Raw genomic sequence first — 20,986 nt, 5'->3', positions numbered from 1 at the left:
AAATATTGTAATTTGACATTGTTATTACTTTCCTTTTTCAGAATACAATGTGTCGATGAAACAATTTTTATCTAGTTTTTTTTAGTTTACGAAGGTAAGGACATAAATGCATGGAACTGTCAATGTAATTTTAAGTGATTCTCACTTAACGATACCGATTCACAATGGTGCTCTTATCATTTCCTTCATTCTCTACTGCTTAAATCCACACGTCTCTATTTTAAATAGAAAAACAAGGATATCTCGTTAATATTGCTCGTGCAAAGATTTATTTCTTTGGAATAGCGGTCGACTGGTTAGATTTATTTTTAAAGGTCTTCATGTAATTCTTTAATCCTAGGAGAACTTTTAATCACGTGGACAGTTTCTGTTTGTGTGATTGAACAATAAAATTCATAAATATTGATATTACTAACAAGAAAATTACAACATCTAATCGAACAACAAATATTTGTTTCTTCTGTCGGAAAAAAAATGCACTATATTCTTGATCTGCAATCTTCAATGTACTTTATCCAATTTGTTTCTACAATACATAGTACAGACGTACAACATGGAGTTTCTTAACAGAGCGTGTCATGAGTGTTTGCAGAGTTTAAATTTAACTCTAGTATAAAACTAATAACAGCAAATTGAACTCATGAAATGTAAAATTTCAAGAATCGGCTGAACAAACATTATTATAAATAGGGTTCAAATATGTTTCATTACGTAGGATTGGAGTTAGTTAAAGTGTGTAGAATTTTAGTGTAGGGTTTCAGAGAGCTCGCGCCTTTTTTACTAACAATACTAGATAATTAATGTTATTTTCAAGCTTATATTTATTGTTTTTTTGATGGATTTCAATAAACATTTTATAATGGAATAGGATTGGTCATTTGCATATAATGGAATAGGATTAGAGTATGCATAGTATGGAATAGGATTGGTATATGCATATAATGGAATAGGATTGGTGTATGCATAAAATGGAATAGGATTGGTGTATGCATATAATGGAATTAGATTGGTGTATGCATATAATGGAATGGGATTGGTCTTTGCATATAATGGAATAGGATTGGTCTTTGCATATAATGGAATAGGATTGGTGTATGCATTTAATGGAATAGGATTGGTGTATGCATATAATGGAATAGGATTGGTGTACGCATAAAATGGAATAGGATTGGTGTATGCATATAATGGAATAGGATTGGTGTATGCATAAAATGGAATAGGATTGGTGTATGCATATAATGGAATAGGATTGGTGTATGCATATAATGGAATAGGATTGGTGTATGCATATAATGGAATAGGATTGGAGTTATTTCAATAGAATTAGATAATTATTTAAGTTTGTGCGTTTAATCGTATATATATATATATATATATATATATATACTTTTCTTTTCTGTCCGTTTGTATCCAAACAGCTGAACCGATCGGACCCAACATTTTTAGACAACTTACATGACCCCAGAGTTGGTTTCTAGATGCTAAGAATGTAGTCTCCAAAAAACTGAATTTTTTGTATTATTTTCAAAATCCACGAAAAACAAATATTAAATCCGCGATATATTAAATCCGTAATGGTTTTATAATATACAAAGAGAAGATGCTCACAGATAGAGCCACAATTTAAAGTTGAAATAGAAGCCTAGTATGCTGTAAATATAATGGAAGTATACAATTAAGAATTAAGTCTAGATTGTCCTGTCCTTTGTTCCTAGCAGAACCAGTTTTACTGATGTAAACAGTGGTTTTTGAACTTGAGCTTGTTTACGTTTAATTCCAATAAATCTAGTTTTGAAAAGTTTGCGCAACTTGACTTTTCTTTTTGTTATTTACCTTGGTTAACAGTATTATATTGTATATGAGGGTGGGGTGTATGGGCCGGGTCCGCGTCAAGGGAGGGGTAGAGGCCGTGAAAGGGTTGAGTAGAGGCCAGGGGAGGCGGGGGGGGGGGAGAGGTTCAGGTGGAAGACTACTACTGAACTCTCTCTCAACCCGCACTCACTAGGTGGTCGGGGGCAGTTATACTCAGCACTGCATACCGGTATACCAGACATACCAGACAACATCAAATATACCAGATATACCAGAACAATAATACCAGATAAAATGCATTCTATTCATATACTGATAGACAGTTAAAAGTATATAAAATGTGAATTTAAACCTGAAGACTACAATGGCCGAATAATAAAAAGGTGAAATGTTTTTCAAATGTAATTTTTGTTTTGTTTTAACTGTGCCAAGTTAGTTTGATTTGTCCCATTTGTTAAATAATAAATAATTTAATAAATCATATTAATCTAATATCACCATTCCTTTATAGCCCGACAAGAAACTAGAATAAAAATATTTGTGTTTTTCTGTCTCAAAACGGAATTTTTTTAGAAAACAAAGAAAATGAGTTGAAAAATTTAAAACCTAAAAGTTAAGGTGTCAATCTCATAAGATTGAATAGTACCGTTATTTATGAAAATGATATTTCTGAAAAAGAAAGTTTTGTCTCGAACTAAGAGGGACTGCAGACGTAATTTCAAGTGAACTTAAGGAATATACGACTCACATCTGTACCATTAAACCCATTGTCTGATATCCATAGAAACAAGTTTGAATACATACTGATCATACTGAAAAAAACTTGGCTTGCGCAATTCTGCTGCATGAAAAAAATGTCAAAATGATCAGAATTAAACACTATTCAAGTTGAAAAAAACGACTTTTTCTTCCACATTATTGATCAGACAAAGGTTTTAAGCGGTATTTAAATGGTAGATGCTCCTCTTTTTTAGAAAGAGGGTCGCTTAAAAATACAACGACGACAATCCCTTGAATTTGATGTTTTTAAGTTTAATGCATAATTAAACATTAGAGAACATTAAGATATGAAAGACTACAGAACTAATGGCTATATTCCCACTCAAACAATTGTTTTGTTAAAATTTATTTTATAATTTTTAATGCTTTCATATTTTAAACACGCAAATTGAAGAAAATGTTCAAGATATCGATTATATTCAGTTTATTTATCAGAGTGGGGGGAATGAATAAAATTATTTTCATAAAATAAGATCTTTTAATAATGGTAAACAAATATTTTAACATGGGAGCAATGGGTTAAACCCTTTCTTTTCATTTAAAAGTTCCAAGCTTGATCCTTATTTTATTTCTGTTCATTATAAGCTTAAAGGGACTGTAGGTGTAATTTCAAGTTACCATCCATGCAAAGATGGCAATGTCCGATTTACAAAAGAACCTGAATGTGATAAAAATGTGGAAGATTTTTTCTGACTCGAAAAGTATTGATTTTGATAATTTCTCTACTGTTTCTTTAAGCAAAAATGTTCAAGTCACCTTTACCGAGAAATAAAAAATGCAAAATAAAAAAAGTTTTTTTAAAAAGTTCATACTTGATCAGACAAAGCTTTCAACGGTACTGTTGTGAATCGGACATTGCCTCTCTATCAATGGAGGTTCACCTAAAATTATCATTGACAGTCCATTTTATTAGTACCCTGAAGATGCGGATAGCTTTCAATTGCAATAATTTGAGGTTTTTTAATCCAAATCGAAACATTTCAAAAAGCTGTTCTTTCCCTAAATACCTAGCTCTTAAAAATTTAGAACATACTGAAAGGTATATCTTTAGTTCCTTTGGTGCTTTTTGTGCTATTGATAAAAAATTATAATAGAAGGTTTTTTTATGAGTGCAAGTCTTTGTAAAGTCATTACAAAATGTTGACTATTTTTCGATGTTTTATTTCATATTTTGTCTGTAATCTTCATAATGTTTAGTAAAACTTACAATAGGATTTTTGATTCCCAAACATTGCGAAAGAAATGTCGCTTCAAAGACTTCACAAAACATTTTTTTTTAATGAAGTCGCCAAAAAAGAGATTTTTACAATTGGCATCTATTGTCTAACAGAGTGCATTTACTAGACCTACAAACAAGACCTGTGGGTCTAGACAATTGCCAATTCTATTTACTCAAGCTTTGACGACAATTTTTTATATTTTATATATGTATTTTGTTACGTTTGTTCACTTCCTTGAAGAAAAATCTGTTTTTTGTTCACAACAAAACTGTGCACAGCAGAAATTCACTAGTCCTGACAATTTTGTTTGGACGTATTAATTTGCGAGAATATAGTATATATAATCCGACCTTAAACTAGCTTGGGAACCTAGCTTAGCCTGCCATCTTAACTTTCGGCATAGAAGTCTGAATTTAAACCTTTTAAACTTTGCTGAGAACATTCCCGTGGTTCAACCGAGTTCCCCAAAAAAGTTCGATGCAACTCGGTTAAGGGTTTTTCGAGTTATAATCGGACATATAAATAGAGTTTACAACGCTTAAATTGTCTGTTACCCTGCTACTCCCATTAAACATTTTAGGTTTGGTTTTCATGAGATCTTATAAATTAAAGTTTGCCATATGACTGAAGCCAAATCGTTTAACAAGTTTAAATTCCGTGAGATCCGATATTGATATCTTTCTAAGTAAACATTCCTCCTACATTGATTAATAAAAAAAATCTTCTTAAAAAAAACAATAAAAAGATAAAAATGTTTAAAAAAGTGAAAAAACGAACCATACAAATTATATCTGGAGTCTTTTGCCGATTTCATTTCATTATGTTCATTATTAGACCTCAAATAAACAATTAATGCAAAAATATGAATTAAAATTCAATTTCATCAAAATAATCTAAATTTACAAACAACAATTATATAAAGCCTTAAAGGAAACTTTTAAAAATTGATTCAGAAAACTTAACTTTAGAAATTGATTCAGAAAACTTCAATTTAAAAATTGATTCAGAAAACTTCACTTTAAAAATTGATTCAGAAAACTTCACTTCAAAAATTGATTCAGAAAATCTAACTTCGAAAAAAGAACTAAGATCCCTTAAGAAGTAATTTCAAGTAAACCTCAATTTAAAAAGTTGCATGTCCTATTTGATTTGATTTGATTTGATTTGATTTGATTTGATTTGATTTGATTTGATTTGATTTGATTTGATTTGATTTGATTTGATTTGATTTGAATTGGCCATACCTTTCAATAAATGTACGTTGAAAATCCGTCTACAGTCCCTTTTATGAAGAAAAGTACAAAAATGAACTAAGAGTTGTGAGATGAACAAGTCTGTATAACAAGACTAATATCGGAAATCTGTAAACTGATAACAGCAATTGTGGTCTCTTTATTATTCTTATCGATTTTCACAAACATATCTCAGGATAACAAAGAAAGACATATAGGATACCTGGGTGTAAAAGGTGTAACATTCTAGAATTATTTTATTTTAAAAACAGAAGTTCAAGCTTCCATTCTTTATCTTCCGAGATAAAAAACATTGAAAAATATTAACAGAATTGAAAAAAAAAATATTATTTAAAAAAAACAGTTTTAACAGAAATATTTTCGACATTTTCTTGTTGGATAACTAAAGAAAAAATAGAGACGAAAACAAGTAAAAAGCAGAGCGACTTAAAAGCTTAAATAAGCATACCTGAAATTTACCTTGTTGGATACAAAAATAACTTTTTTTACTATCTTCTGAAAAACTATATAAAGTGAATGCGACGTGACTGCTGAATTTAAGCATAACATAAACCTTGTGTTTGAACCTGGGCCAACGATGAAAAGTTTACAATTTAGTTTAACTAAAACCGTTCATATATTAGTTTTTAGTTTTAATGAAATTTAAAAGAATTTTGTAAAATGTTTTTAATTAAAATTTCGGCCCCCCCCCCTTTTCTGAAAAATAGGAACTCGTGTGATTGTGATATTCCAAGTTAGGATAAGATAGTTAGTCACGTTAGGTTGCTCATTTTCAGATGGGGAAGAGTTTCAATTGCACGTTGAATAAAAAAATAACTGCAAATTTTCCTGTACATTTAGAGTCTGAATTTTAACTTGAAAACATTTAATTTATGAAAGGGGAAAATGGTGTATATTGTTTAAAATAGATTCCAGCTTAATTGTTTCCTGAAATATTGCATGCAAACTTTCATACTTTCTACAACAGGACTCTGCTGAACCACATCTTCATAACTCCTTAATAGGGCTGGGCTTTGTTCCGTTAATGGGACTGTCGCCGTAATTTCAAGCGATCTTACATTAAATCAATCTTAATCCGATTAAGAACGGTACCCTGTTAACCTAAATCTGATAAAAAATGTCGAAGAAGGCGTAATTTTTCTAGTCCTTCATTGTTTCTGTAGCAAACAAATCCGTAAGTCGCTTATTAAAATAATGGATATCTCATTCTTTCGTAATCAGACAAAGCTTTTATGGTTTTATAGTTTTATGGTTTTACAGTTTTATAGTATTATGGTTTTATGGTTTTATGGTTTTACGGTTTTATGATTTTACAGTTTTATGTTTTTATGGTTTTATGATTTTACAGTTTTATGGTTATATGGTTTTACAGTTTTATGGATTTACGGTTTTATGGTTTTACAGTTTTATGGTTTTATGGTTTTACGGTTTTATGGTTTTATGGTTTTATGGTTTTATGGTTTTATGGTTTTATTGTTTTATGGTTTTACAGTTTTATGGTTTAATGGTTTTATGGTTTTATGGTTTTATGGTTTTACAGTTTTATGGTTTTACAGTTTTATGGTTTTATGGTTTTATGGTTTTATGGTTTTATGGTTTTATGGTTTTATGGTTTTACGGTTTTATGGTGTTATGGTTTTACAGTTTTATGGGTTTATGGTTTTACGGTTTTATGGTTTTATGGTTTTATGGTTTTATGGTTTAATGGTATGGTTTCAAGGTTTCATGGTGTTATGGTTTTATGGTTTTGTAATTTCGTCTACAGGCCTGTTCGTCAAAGAGGTAAAAAGACCTTTTTTAAATATACCTTTTGTAAAAAAAAACGAACTTATTAATATTCCAAACTATCAAATCTATGATTAAAACTCTTTCGAAAAAGCTGTGAAGTTGAAGCAAAATAACAAAGGAGAAATATTTTATTTAAACCCGCATTGTTTTGTTTTTCAACCTCGAGAATAAGAAGGTACCAGGAGGAGTTTAATATTAGTATATACAATAACTTTAATATCATATGTATTATTGAAATATGATAAAAATTTAGAATGTATTGACTAAAAAAGTGTAAAATTGTTATTTGTTATTCAGTATTCTGTTTTTAAGAACCCACATTATGATGAAGTTATTGGGTAATTTCATCTAAGTTCCTTTTTTTCCTGATTTTATTAGTTTTGCTTATGAAACTTAGAGAGTTTTGCCGTTCTTAGTTTATAGTTATTTACCAATTTTTTTGCATCTTTAAATGTTATTCAAATCCATATAGACTGTCAAAATAGGAATTTTTTCATCAATTTTTCATTCGACGTGAACGATTAATATGGTTGGCTGGTTATTTATATATAGTAAATTACCAGACAGTAGGCAGCTCCATATTTTAACAAAATATATGGCTGTGAACTGAAAAAATGTTTTGATAATTCGACAGAGAACTTATTTGTTTAGTTTTTTGTCTTATTTTAAGGTTTGTGGTCAAGTTTATTATTGTTATTACTTTATATTTTTGCAATCACATCCCTCCGGACTTTCCACGTGGTTTTAAGTGACGCTTTATATAAAGAGGGGCATTTATGTCAGTCCCATTCACAGTGGTACCTTTTAAACCTAAAAATTATGAAAGTATCCTTGTTTTCCTATCTAAAATTGATAATTTATGATTGTGGTTTCTCTGTAAAAGTGACTTGTGGATTTTATTTATGCAGCAGAAACAAATAACGTAATTAACAGAATATTTTAAATAACGGCGATATCTTCCTCATGGCTACTTGGATAAATATTTTAAGGGTACCGTTGTGAATTAGGAGTGACACTCTTTTCAATGTAAGGACACTTAAAATTACGTTTACAGTCCCTTTAAGAGTAATGATTATAACCAATTGATATCTTATATTTTCAGATGGATTGGATTACCCGAACAGTTTCAATGCTACTCTGGTATCTCAGACCCTTGGTCAAATGGTTCCTTAGACAAACCACAAGGAACATCAAACACTTACAGGGGAACTGTGGTTTATATGGAACAACTTTAAATTTTTTGAAACTGTGGTACTTGTGTTCCAGCTCTAAAGACAGTTATTGGAACTGTGGTACTTATGTTCCAATCAACTCTTTAAAGATTTATTGGAACTGTGGTACTTGTGTTCCAACCAACTCTTTAGGTAGTTATTGGAACTTCCTTCGACCTTTTTCATACAGAATTTATTTAAATTGGAGTTTGCAAAGAAGGGATGGCTGCCCTGGCCCAAATGAGAAAATTAAATATAGATTGCATTTTCTTTAAATGGACTGCTAACGAACTTCTAAATAACCTTGCATTCAGGTATTCAATTCATGAAATCAAATTTCTATAAAAGATGCTATTTTTTAAGTGTCATAATCATCATTAAACTTCAGTTTTCTTCTTTCTCCTCTGCAACATCCGCAAGTGCGCGCTTTGAGAAACCGGGCAATTGAACATAATCAATGTTCAGTAGGAAAATCACTTTTGCTTAGTCAAAGGTCTTAAGGCCAAAGGGTACCATTGTAAATCGAACATGGCACTGTTTAAATAGAGGGTCACTTGAACTTGTGTTTACATTCCCTTGATATGTTTTTTGGGCAAATGAGTAGGAATTCATAATCTCTGAAACGAAGTGTTTTTATTGTTTGAGCAGACTGTGCGAGCTGCAGCGAGTCTGTTATGGTGAACCAGCAGGAGCACAGAGAACCCTAGCGGTGGAACAATCACTTAAACTATCCAGGTACTATTTCCCGCCAATGCAATCTCAAACCAAACCAATAGTTTTGGAAACAATTGATTCTTAAATCGTATTATAAATTATGTATTAAGCACATATGTTCTAAGAAAAAAAGAGCAAGCTTTTAAATGTTGATTCCGCCATCTTGAACATAAAAAACATCTTGATAGGTTTTGTTATAAAAAAATTCATTCATAATTATTGATTAAATAAATGAAAAAAAAAGACTTTTATTTTGTAGTATGAAATTTTGAGTAATTGATATTCCTCTCTTTCAATTAGTTCAAAAATTTGCCACAAACCGTAAAAAATCCTTTAATTTAGCTTTCAAAAAATTCATTTTTACATCATTAGAAAAATAAAAGAATTTTAAAAAAAATTATTCAGGAATAAGCAGATTAGCGTCATCCTCTCCAACCTGGACACCCAGACCAACTTGTCGGAGCAGGAGACGAAGAAGTTTATCGAGGATTCTGTAAACAGTATCATGAAAACAAAATCAATTAAACCAGATCTTCATAGACAGTAAGTTTCTTTTATCTATTATTATTACAAGAGGGATACTGTGGGAACTATAAACCTGTGGAGTAGGAAGACGACGTTTAAGCAGTTTTATGTGTATTTGATGTTGTTGTAAACCAGTTTAATTGTACTTTGAAAAGCAGCTGTATTTCTATCAACAATTGCTGTTTTTTTCGTTCATTTCATTGCTTAGGATCCGGATCCGTTGGATCCGAAAGATTTTGGCTTTCTGGATCCTGATCCGCAAAAATATGCGGATCCACGGATCCGGATCCAAGGGGTAAAATATCAACCAAAAACTGTAAAAAATAACTTCTTTTTTACTACAAAAACCCAAATCTGAATTTTTGAAAAAAAGAGAGATTATAAAAATTTCCTCATTTCTGAATGGTTCATCAAGATTTAGGATAAAATATGCGAAAAAAATTTAATCAAAAATTTGAAAATTATTTTTTGTTTAAAATATACAGTGAATCAGTAAAGATATGACCTGGATCCATTTCTTTCCAGTGCGGATGCAGGATCCGGATCCGGATTCGCATCAAAATTAAATGGATCCTAAGCACTGCATTGGACTATTGAAAGTTATAAAAGTTGCCTTAAAAGTTGCACAGTTTTCTAGGTACCATTGCATATTGTATTGTATTTATAAAATTCCCTTTTTCTTTATAAAAATGAATTTGCGCTGAGGTGTTACGTCACTCAATTTTTATGGGAAAAGAATTATTATCTGGTTAAAATGGTGATAACATTTTTAATTTTTTTTTGTCCAAACAAAATTTGAATACAATTCATTATCTAAGAACTTAAAAAAGAAATGCAAATTGGGTCGGGAAAAGGTTTGAACCTCTCCATAAATCAAGTTGACGCACAAAAAATGAAGAAAAAAATTACCAACATCAAAATATAGTAATAATAGATTTCCTTTTTCATGGTTGTGACTTTTAAGAATGACTTTCTGTTTGAAGGGAAAAGTTGAGAAAATATGTTTTTATTTTTCCTCTGCCCGACTTCTTGACTTGACAATTGAAAAGAAGAAAGAAAATATGTTTTATAAAGTTCTGGAAAACATGAAACTATATTATATTTAAGTAAATTATTCCTAAAAGTGGGACTGTTAGTCTGTTAATGTTATTTTAAGTAACCATCCACCGACTTGTGAGTTCTTGCTTCAAAAACAAGATGTTAATTATCAGAATTAAACACTCTTCCAGTCAGAAAATGTACATTTTTTTCCACTTATTGGCCAGATTTATGTTTCAGTGGAACGGTTGTGAATCAGGCATGTCTCTCTGCAAATGGAGGGTCACTTAGAATTATGATAAAAGACCCTAAAACAAGAGTTTATTGAAATATTTTATTTTCCATTGTAAGTGGTTACCCAGAAGATTAAGAAGTAAGGTGAGAGGGAACTGGTTTTTTTTTACTTTCTTCATTCTTTACTAGCGGACTAGACGACAGAACTCATTTATTGTAAACAGACAACATTTATTTAAAAATAATTTGTCTTAACTAGTAGTTTGTTAGTAAGTTTGTCAGGATCTAATATAACCCAGGGGTGCTGTATGAAAAGTATAATTTAGAGCCAATTGGGATTAGGCTAATTTCGAATTTGGATGGAGAAAAAAGTTGGTGAACAAGTGTTAAAAATCTGCCGATTTTAAAGAAATCGGCCAATGTTCAAGAACAGTTTACCAATGATATAAAGTATAGTTCCCTAGGAAATCCTGGAAAAGTGCCATGAAGGTGGTGTATAATGATTTAAAGTATAGTTCCCCAGGAAATTCTGCAAATTTTTCATGAAGGTGTTGTATAATGATTTAAAGTATAGTTCCCCAGGAAATGCTGCAAATGTTCCATGAAGGTGGTGTATAATGATTTAAAGTATAGTTCCCTAGGAAATTCTGCAAATTTTTCATGAAGGTGGTGTATAATGATTTAAAGTACAGTTCCCTAGGAAATTCTGCAAATGTTCCATGAAGGTGGTGTATAATGATTCAAAGTATAGTTCCCCAGGAAATTCTGCAAATGTTCCATGAAGGTGTTGTATAATGATTTAAAGTATAGTTCCCCAGGAAATGCTGCAAATGTTCCATGAAGGTGGTGTATAATGATTTAAAGTACAGTTCCCTAGGAAATTCTGCAAATGTTCCATGAAGGTGGTGTATAATGATTTAAAGTATAGTTCCCTAGGAAATTCTGCAAATGTTCCATGAAGGTGTATAATGATTTAAAGTACAGTTCCCTAGGAAATTCTGCAAATGTTCCATGAAGGTGGTGTATAATGATTTAAAGTATAGTTCCCTAGGAAATTCTGCAAATGTTCCATGAAGGTGGTGTATAATGATTTAAAGTATAGTTCCCCAGGAAGTTCTGCAAATGTTCCATGAAGTTGGTATATAATGATTAAAAGTATAGTCCCCAGGAAATTCTGCAAATGTTCCATGAAGTTGGTATATAATGATTTAAAGTATAGTTCCCCAGGAAATTCTGCAAATGTTCCATGAATTTGGTATATAATGATTTAAAGTATAACTCCCCAGGAAATCCTAGGAAAGATTCATGTATTCCTGGTGGAGAGTTGAGAAAGGAGAATCTTAATTGGATTGGTGCTGGAATTCCATTTATATGCAAATTCAACCTCAGCAGACTGGAACCATAGACATTCTATACCCATTACACAATCATCAGTAGTTTTATGCTTGTCTTGCACACCATTTAGGACAGTGTCAAGAACATATTTGGTTATTTGACACTGGAGCCTGGGGCTTGTTTATAATTCTCCCATTAGGATTATTGTGCATCAATTTTCAAAACCTGGTCGATATTGAAAGATGGCAAATGGCACTGTCTTGGCCTTTGGTTTTACCATCACTAATTTATATTTTTTCAAAGCCTTAGTCTGTATATTTTTTCTAGCTTCAGTTTAAGGGTTGTAATTGTTAAAAGGCTGGCAGTTTTTTTATGAGCAAGCATATTTTGGTTTCCAGTTCTGTTTTCAACACCCATAAAAATGTTATAAAAATATTTTAATGTTTGATTTTGGTGTACGGAGGATACTCATGAAGCCATGGTTTATTTTCCATTTAATTCCTTTAATTGTTCCTTATCTGAAAACATTGATTCTGTTTTGTCCAAATTCAATTTAATGTTTTGTGAGAACTCTGTGACGTCCATTGTTGCAGAGGTTTTGCAAGAAAACTCCAGTCCTAATAAAAGCAGTAAAACCAATATTTATAACAATCCAATCCCAGGAGCTGAGGGAAAACAAACTCTCAAGATAACAAATTCAGAATTTTCAAAGTTTATGAGAAAGAGAAGAACATAATAATTCAATAACTCAACCCCCAAAAAAATAAAAGAAAAATTCAATTCAAGAAAATCCTTATTATTTAGCCGATATGATTATGACCATGGATATATAATAGAATGGATATATCAAAGTCAAGGTTCAATGTAATTATTTCGCTGGGGTGTTATGCAGTACGTAAGACATTGGACCCTGGACTGAAATTTGTCTTAATTTAGCCTCCTTCTTTGTATCATAAATATTGTTGGGGATTTTAAAGATTTAAACAACCTTAGTTATTTTTAATATTTTGAATGTTAAACAAATTTCTCAATATCTCGGTCAATTCTTAAGGTTCCAAAACAGCACACTACATTTTTAAATTCAAAATAATGCGCTTTTGATGCTACCAACTCTTTGGAGGCAATTTTATTATCACAAGATTTCAGATACAGTATCTCATTTCTGCTTACTCCAGGGCCCACGATTTACCAAAGTTCATCTCTAATTTGGACCCTGAACTTCACTTCAAACTTTTTAAAAGTACAAATTAATTTTTAAAGAATGAATGATAGCCAGAATGAAAATTTGTTAGGGTAAAACTTGTGCAGAGGTTTTAAAATTTTCCTTTAAAAAAACTAGGGTCCACTCAGATATCACAGCTGTGTAGCCCACCCACAAAATTACATGTACACTATCCCAAAATAGTATAGATCGGTAGATAGAAGCATACATATAAGCGGGCCGTGCTTAGTTATATTTAATATTTTGAATGTTAAACAAATTTCTCAATATCTCTGTCAATTCTTAAGGTTCCAAAACAGCACACCACATTTTTAAATTCAAAATAATGCGCTTTTGATGCTACCAACTCTTTGGAGGCAATGTTATTATCACAAGATTTCAGATACAGTATCTCATTTCTGCTTACTCCAGGGCCCACGATTTACCAAAGTTCATCTCTAATTTGGACCCTGAACTTCACTTCAAACTTTTTAAAAGTACAAATTATTTTTTAAAGAATGAATGATAGCCAGAATGAAAATTTGTTAGGGTAAAACTTGTGCAGAGGTTAAAAAAACTAGGGTCCACTCAGATATAACAGCTGTGGAGCACACCCACAAAATTACATGTACGTTAGCCCAGAATAGTATAGATCGGTAGATAGAAGCATTTCTATATGCAGGCCGTGATTTTGACTGTAATTCTTACAGCAGAAAATTCGATCCTTCATGAAAATTCTATTTTTCACATCTATATATAAATTTGGCTTGTCTGTCTGTTTTGGTGTTTGTCTGTTTGTTTGTATCCAATAAACGTCAAAACGGCTGAACCGATTGGGCCCAATTTTTTTGTGGAACATCACGTGACCACAGGAAAGGTTTACGAATGATAAAATTTAAAAAAAATGTGTATTAAAAGTTTTTAATTTTGTAAATAAATTTAAATTCTTGAAAATCCGTGAAATTTTTTTCTTTGTTTTAAAATGTAAACAAAAAGAACATGTTCACAATTTAAATAGAAGATGGGCGTGAAGCGCCCTTAAAAGCCTAGTTTGAAATACTTGACTAAAACTAAAGACTGTCATAAAATATAATAGATTTTTGAAAAGATTAAAAATGAGTCTAATACCCCTGACTATAGATTAGTAACTTGTCTATGATTGTTTGTATAGTTGTTGATCCAAAGAGACTTCTATTGTAAGAACCTAGAACCACGTCATCAAAAGTATTATCATGCAACTCTAGAAATGTTGAAAATATTAATCCGCAGTAATGTTTCAGGTTTAATGAAACCTAAGATTTATGATATTACCAAGCTAAGTTTCAAGCAATTGTCTGAGATTGGTTGGCTTAAACCTAATCCAGAAGATGTTAGCTTCTCGGCTGTATCTAGGGCTGGGCATTACACTGTTAAAGGTTTTTCAAAATTAATGTCAAATTTGGTCAAAAAAAGGATGGGAAGTTTTGGTTGAATTTATGCTTAACCCAACGTTCACTAAAATATATTTTTTCAACAAAGAACTAAAATCCTTCTATGGGTATGGCTGAGTAAAGTTCGCATAGTAAACGGAATTTTTTACACGGAGAAGTTGGAAAATTCAGCTCTTTAACAAAAAGAATGTTTAATGATCGATGGAGCTATCTGTAAAATTAATTTAACTAACTGTAAAACGTAGTAATGTTCCCAGCCCTAGCTGTATCTGCTGTTACTAGTTAGCAACCTAGTATTTCTATTCTCAAATCTACAAATTGCTGTAAGCAGAATTATCCAACCAGTATTTGAGATGAGAATTCAGGGCACATACTACTAGCTGAGGCTGGACAATGAATTGGGTTTATTAATGGACTCTCAGATATTCACACTTATGCTGCAATAATTATCTTAATCCTAATAATGTGCTGTTATAGTCCGCGTTGTTCAAAACCACAATGATAAATGTTTGTGAATCCTCAAATTATAAATGTACCCCTCTGGGAAACTGCCATATTGGATATGCTTTTCTAGGATCTGAATAATTAAGCACACAGCAAAAAGTCTAAATAAGAGCTCCTTGATTGTTCTGTTCTCCTGAGAACCAAAAAAATGCAGCTGTAGGTTTTGTAATTTGCACTTTTTATGTTAGAAATGTCAATCAACCCTGACCACCCCTTTTTTTTGAACCCTCACCCTAGGCTAACTAAGTTTCTCAATTTGAATTTAATCACTTTTTAGTCCATAATTCAACAATTTTTAAGCTTGTTATTCGCCGACAAAAGAGAAAAAGCGAAAACTTCATGGTTAGATACAGGGTGTCCCAATAAAAATGGGAATTGATTGGCGATTTCGACATAGTATTTGAAATAGTTCTTTGATTTAGAGTTTTGACTGCATACGGTTGTTCTAAGTAAAACAAGAAAATTATAGTATACTAACAGAGAAAATTGGTTTTTACTGTTTCCTTGCAGAGATATTAAAGACACATCTTTAGAGCCATTTACTGTTTTCTTATAATAAACTCTAGCAGACATAATAATATTATGGGTTTTGAAATCCGGTTTTAACAGTTCTAATTTTTAACAAAGACAATCTCAAATTTGTCAATGAATTCCCATATTTATTGGGACACCCTGTAGGTAAAATTGTAATCTAAAGTCACAGGTTGGTGGGAGAAGGACCAACTATATCTGTATTTAGTTCACAACGATAATAGAATATATATTAAAGGGGAATTTACTAGAAAAAAGTGTAGTTCTTTGATTTAGAGTTTTGACTGCATACGGTTGTTCTAAGTAAAACAAGAAAATTATAGTATACTAACAGAGAAAATTGGTTTTTACTGTTTACCTTGCAGAGACATTAAAGACACATCTTTAGAGCCATTTACTGTTTTTTTATAATAAACTCTAGCAGACATAATAATATTATGGGTTTTGAAATCCGGTTTTAACAGTTCTAATTTTTAACAAAGTCAATCTCAAATTTGTCACTGAATTCCCATATTTATTGGGACATCCTGTAGGTAAAATTGTAATCTAAAGTCACAGGTTGGTGGAAGAAGGACCAACTATATCTGTATTTAGTTCACAACGATAATAGAATATATATTAGAGGGGAATTTACTAGAAAAAAGTATAAAACGGCCATTTTGTTGTACTGTTTCAATTCTGCAGGTGTATTTCACATATTTATGCTATATAACCTTTTGAACCTTGGAACATCATTTTATAGAAAATCTAAAATTAATATTAAAAGAAACCCAAATTATGAAATAGGCTGGTTTCATAATTGACCAATGATCATTTCACATGCCTTTCACGATGATTTTCCATTATAGCTATAAAGCAAATGATGTTTTTTATTCACCTAATTCATTTTAAAGTTTATTTAACAGCTTTAAAAAATTCGAAATTGAAATGGATAGTCTAGGGGACATACTGTATAAATGTACTCTACTGCATATAATTTGTGAACATTTACATGATTTATACACTATTAACTCCCTTTCAGGCTGAAAGGGACTGAAAAAATTCATACCGAGAGATTCACTAAATTCCCCTCTAATATATATTCTATTCTCTTTGCCTATAGATGATAACTACACCGCAGAAATACAATTAAGTATTGCAATCAATGGTGGGTAGTTCAGCTGCATAGCTCAAATTCAATAAATTCGGGTCCCTGGTTATGCATGAATGCAAAAGAAGATATTGTGCGAATATTTTCTCCTGTAACATTATATATTCCGAGGCAGGAATATATTCTTGATAGTTCTGCAAGCATTCAGGAAGATAATTGGAACATTACAGATAACTTACCAATTCTTTACACCAAATAAAATAGTTTATTCCTTTAGGGAGGTAATTTCTATTGACCCTCTCTTCAAATAGATACATGTCTGATTCACCAAAGTACTCTTTTAAAAACTAATGTAGCTGCGCAAAAATGATTAGGATACTATCGGTTTTTTTCAATTATATTTTACTCTTCTTCGGATGCATATTGCATGCTGAGTTTTGTTTTGTCTTCAGTTGATTTGTATCCATTATACTTTTAATTAGACAAGCGTAAGATTCATTGCTTTCTACGATTTATATTTTAATTAACAAAAACTTAAGTCTTTAAAAAAGAATGAAAAAATGTGTATGCCAGAATTATGAGAATTCACAAGTTCCGCATATAAGCTGGCAACATTCTATAACACTTTCTGGCAAAGACTTTTGTGGACACATCAAAGTGTTTCAAACATACATAAAACATTCAACCAAAGATATGTTACTACTTTATATATGGTTAGGTGATTTGCCAACCCTGAGACCTTGTAAATTTCTTACAACACTTTGATAGACAACACTTTTCTTGCTTCCTTGGGTTTATTGTTTCTCAAATACAGTATATAGCAGACAGGGTGCTACTAGATTAGCTCATTAAACAGAGAATTTTGATAATAACGTCGAAATATCTTTAATCACCAGCAATGTTTACAACAAATAAACAAAACAAAAACAATATTCACTATTGTTACTAAATTGCTTTCGTATTTTTAAGTTGTTGCAATTATCCACATCCATTTACTAGACCGGCTGGTGCTATTAAATGGAAATGTAGTACAAATACACTAGACCGGCTGGTGCTAGTAAATGGAAATGTAGCACAAATACACTAGACCGGCTGGTGCTAGTAAATGGAAATGTAGTACAAATACACTAGACCGGCTGGTGCTAGTAAATGGAAATGTAGTACAAATACACTAGACCGACTGGTGCTAGTAAATGGAAATGTACTACAAATGCACTAGACCGGTTGGTGCAAGTAAATGGAAATGTAGTACGATTACACTAGACCGGCTGGTGCTAGTAAATGGAAATGTAGTACACATACACTAGACTGGTAAATCCTTTTATTGATTTGGATCATGCAACGATTATACTCATGTGTTTCATGTTGAATGGAGCACCCTGCAAAAATATATTCAGCTAACATAGAAAAGATTTAGTTGAATAGCTAAAACAAACAACAAAAATAGTTGAACAAGTAATCTAGAGAAAATGAAATATAAACTTGAGTTGTGAGAACCATGAAGAAATCATCAGGGGTCTAATTCACATCTTAAATTCAACATAAAATTAAATTTATGTGTAAAGAGGGGATTATAAACCTTAGATAGTTGAACTCTTGAGACCCTGGTTGCCAACTTTTATGTTTCACTTTAACGGAAATTTATATTTTATGTACCTGTGTTCTAATGTCTATGGACTAGGGTAAAGACATTATCTGTTCTTTTATGAATTAGTTTTTTTGAGGGTTGGAATCAATATTATGCAGTGAACTTTTGAATTAATTAACTTAATTTCAGAAATAAAGAGTTTTCTTAATCCTCTCAACATGAGTTATCCATGACGAAATATTAATTTTTTGTTCTAATACATAATTCGGCTCATAGCTACAGATGTTGGAAAAATGTACTCTTTTTTTAGGCACGTCAAATATACATTGTTTAGAGGTCAAAAAAACATTGTTTGTAGGTCAAATGAACACTGTTTGTAGGTCAAATGAGCACTGTTTGTAGAACAAATGAACACTGTTTGTAGGTCAAATGAACACTGTTTATAGGTCAAATATACATTGTTTATAGGTCAAAAAAACATTGTTTGTATGTCAAATGAACACTGTTTGTATGTCAAATGAGCACTGTTTGTAGAACAAATGAACACTGTTTGTAGGTCAAATGAACACTGTTTGTAGGTAAAATGAACACTGTTTATAGGTCAAATGAACACTGTTTATAGGTAAAATAAACATTGCTTATAGGCCAAAAGAACATTGTTTCGGTTAGACGAATATTTTTGTGTGAAAAATTTCCATGGTTGAAGTAAACCGGAAGAGTGTAGTTCGCATAATAAACAACCAGAAATTAGATGACTTTGTTGAAATTCAATAGAAGCATGGGACAGATAACATTAAAAAATGCGAATTTTTTATGAAAGATGCGGCATAATATAATTTGTGTTGCAGTCCTGATTTTTATTTCATGAATTCTACAACTGTTTCGTAGACATCAAACTTTTAAATTGATTTACCTAAAGCTATTCATTTTTATGTTACACTTCAAACAAAGTTGAAATTTATTTCAGCTGTATATCATAGTTTTTGAATAATTTGAAGGAAACATAGATAAACCTATGTATATCATAGTTTTTGAATAATTTGAAGGAAACATAGATAAACCTATGATTTATTTCAGCTGTATATCATAGTTTTTGAATAATTTGAAGGAAACATAGATAAACCTATGATTTATTTCAGCTGTATATCATAGCTTTTGAATAATTTGAAGGAAACATAGATAAAATTATGATTTATTTTTTTAAGAATACCGACTTTTATACAAATAAAATACTTAGACAATAGAAACAATTTAATGATTTTCATTAACTATAAAGTTACTTACAACATAAAAGTGACCCTTCATTTAAAACGTTATAGGCCCATTTCCGAGATAAAACAGTACTTCAAACTTAATTCTATTGCAAAAATGGTCTGAAAATTAATTATTTTAAGTAAAAAAAAAACTTTTGGGCCCATGCTTCGGAGACTTAAAGATGGAAACGACGATTTTTTATCTTAAATAAAGGTCTTAAATAAGGTATTTAATCTGTTTAATGAAGGGTTGCATAAAATTACATTAACAGTCCCTTAAATATGCTGAACAATCAGATTTTTTATGAATATAGCATCATATTTTCTGGAATGTTTATATTTAACCTAAATATAATTATGTTTGCCTATAGTTAGAGAAAAAGGTCACCCTAATCAATATTCTAGCTCTAAATAATTCCCGGATACCAACTCTAATTATTTATTGATAATAACAACAAAACTTGGATATTTTTAGACATTAAACATTGAACACTTTGCAACAATAACAGAGACCAAAACTGTTGTGTCTTTAATCTGTTATTATAAGGATGAGCCAGTTTCTTTTTCTGTTCACAGCAAAATCTCATTTATGTTAGAGGCCATCGGGAAAATTGCTTTGAATTAGTTTCCCGATCAAAGATGTTAAACCCGGTCAGGTTTCCCGATAAAAGATGTTAAACCCAGTCAGGTTTCCCGATAAAAAAAAATGTGAAACCCGGGCAGGTTTCCCAATTAAAGATGTTAAACCCGGTCAGGTTTCCCGAGACAAGATCTTAAACCCGGTCAGCTTGAAAGTCTGTACTCGATTAAGTTCCTGAAGCCAAGAAAAATCTAAAGCAAAAGTTTTGCTTTCAGAATAAATTTTTAAGTTATTACCCTTGCTGAGAAAAGTACGACACTTTAAGAAATGCTATGAGCTTGCTATAGTTTTTGCAATATTGTATTGAAAACCTTTATTTGTTAAAAGAGATACTCAGGTGGAAGCATAGTGTATTAGAAGGGAAATGTATTTATCGGAAATATCGAAAGAATGTTAATATTTCTGTTGTTATAAATAAAACATTTCATATGAAAAAATAATGACTATTAAAAATGAATGCAAATTTTCAATCGTAGCTTTGATTTATGTCCATTAATTAGATTAATGAGTGATTGGTAGAAAAATAGATAAGTATAAAAGTAATTAAGGTTGAAAATCGAAGTTTAATAATTAAAAACTTCCTTTTACAGCAGTCAACCATATAGTAACTATGCTTCATACTTACCCTTTCCCTACATTTTCTCCTTGGAGGAATTCCTTTAATTTCAGTCATCTTCTCAAATATTTAACAAAATAGTTTTTATTCAGGAACCATCTTGGGATTGTGGTGTCCCCCCTGGCATGGGGGATTGTGAAACCCCGTCCCCCCCCCTATTTTGCATGGGGAATTGTGGAGTTCCATCCCCCTTGCATTCAGAAATTAAAGAGATAAATTAAAA

The 20,986-nt window shown here is 31.2% G+C and overlaps 1 protein-coding gene across 1 annotated transcript in view; it reads left to right on the top strand.

The window, feature by feature from the left end:
• Positions 1-33: 33 nt before the first annotated feature.
• Positions 34-20,986, top strand: part of LOC111701433 (ELMO domain-containing protein 2) — a 35,007-nt gene continuing 14,054 nt past the window's right edge. Inside the window, exons 1-4 of the mRNA XM_023472716.1 lie at positions 34-94; positions 7,956-8,038; positions 8,713-8,799; positions 9,184-9,321. Coding sequence (XP_023328484.1) covers positions 7,956-8,038; positions 8,713-8,799; positions 9,184-9,321 — 308 coding nt within the window. The 5' untranslated portion in view covers positions 34-94. The remainder of the gene's footprint in view (positions 95-7,955; positions 8,039-8,712; positions 8,800-9,183; positions 9,322-20,986) is intronic.

This window comes from Eurytemora carolleeae, unplaced genomic scaffold, assembly GCF_000591075.1.
Source record: "Eurytemora carolleeae unplaced genomic scaffold, Eaff_2.0 scaffold361, whole genome shotgun sequence".
NCBI classification, from domain to species: Eukaryota; Metazoa; Arthropoda; class Copepoda; order Calanoida; family Temoridae; genus Eurytemora; species Eurytemora carolleeae.
The sequence above is the reverse complement of the archived record's forward strand: the minus strand, read 5'-3'. Positions and strand labels throughout refer to the sequence as shown.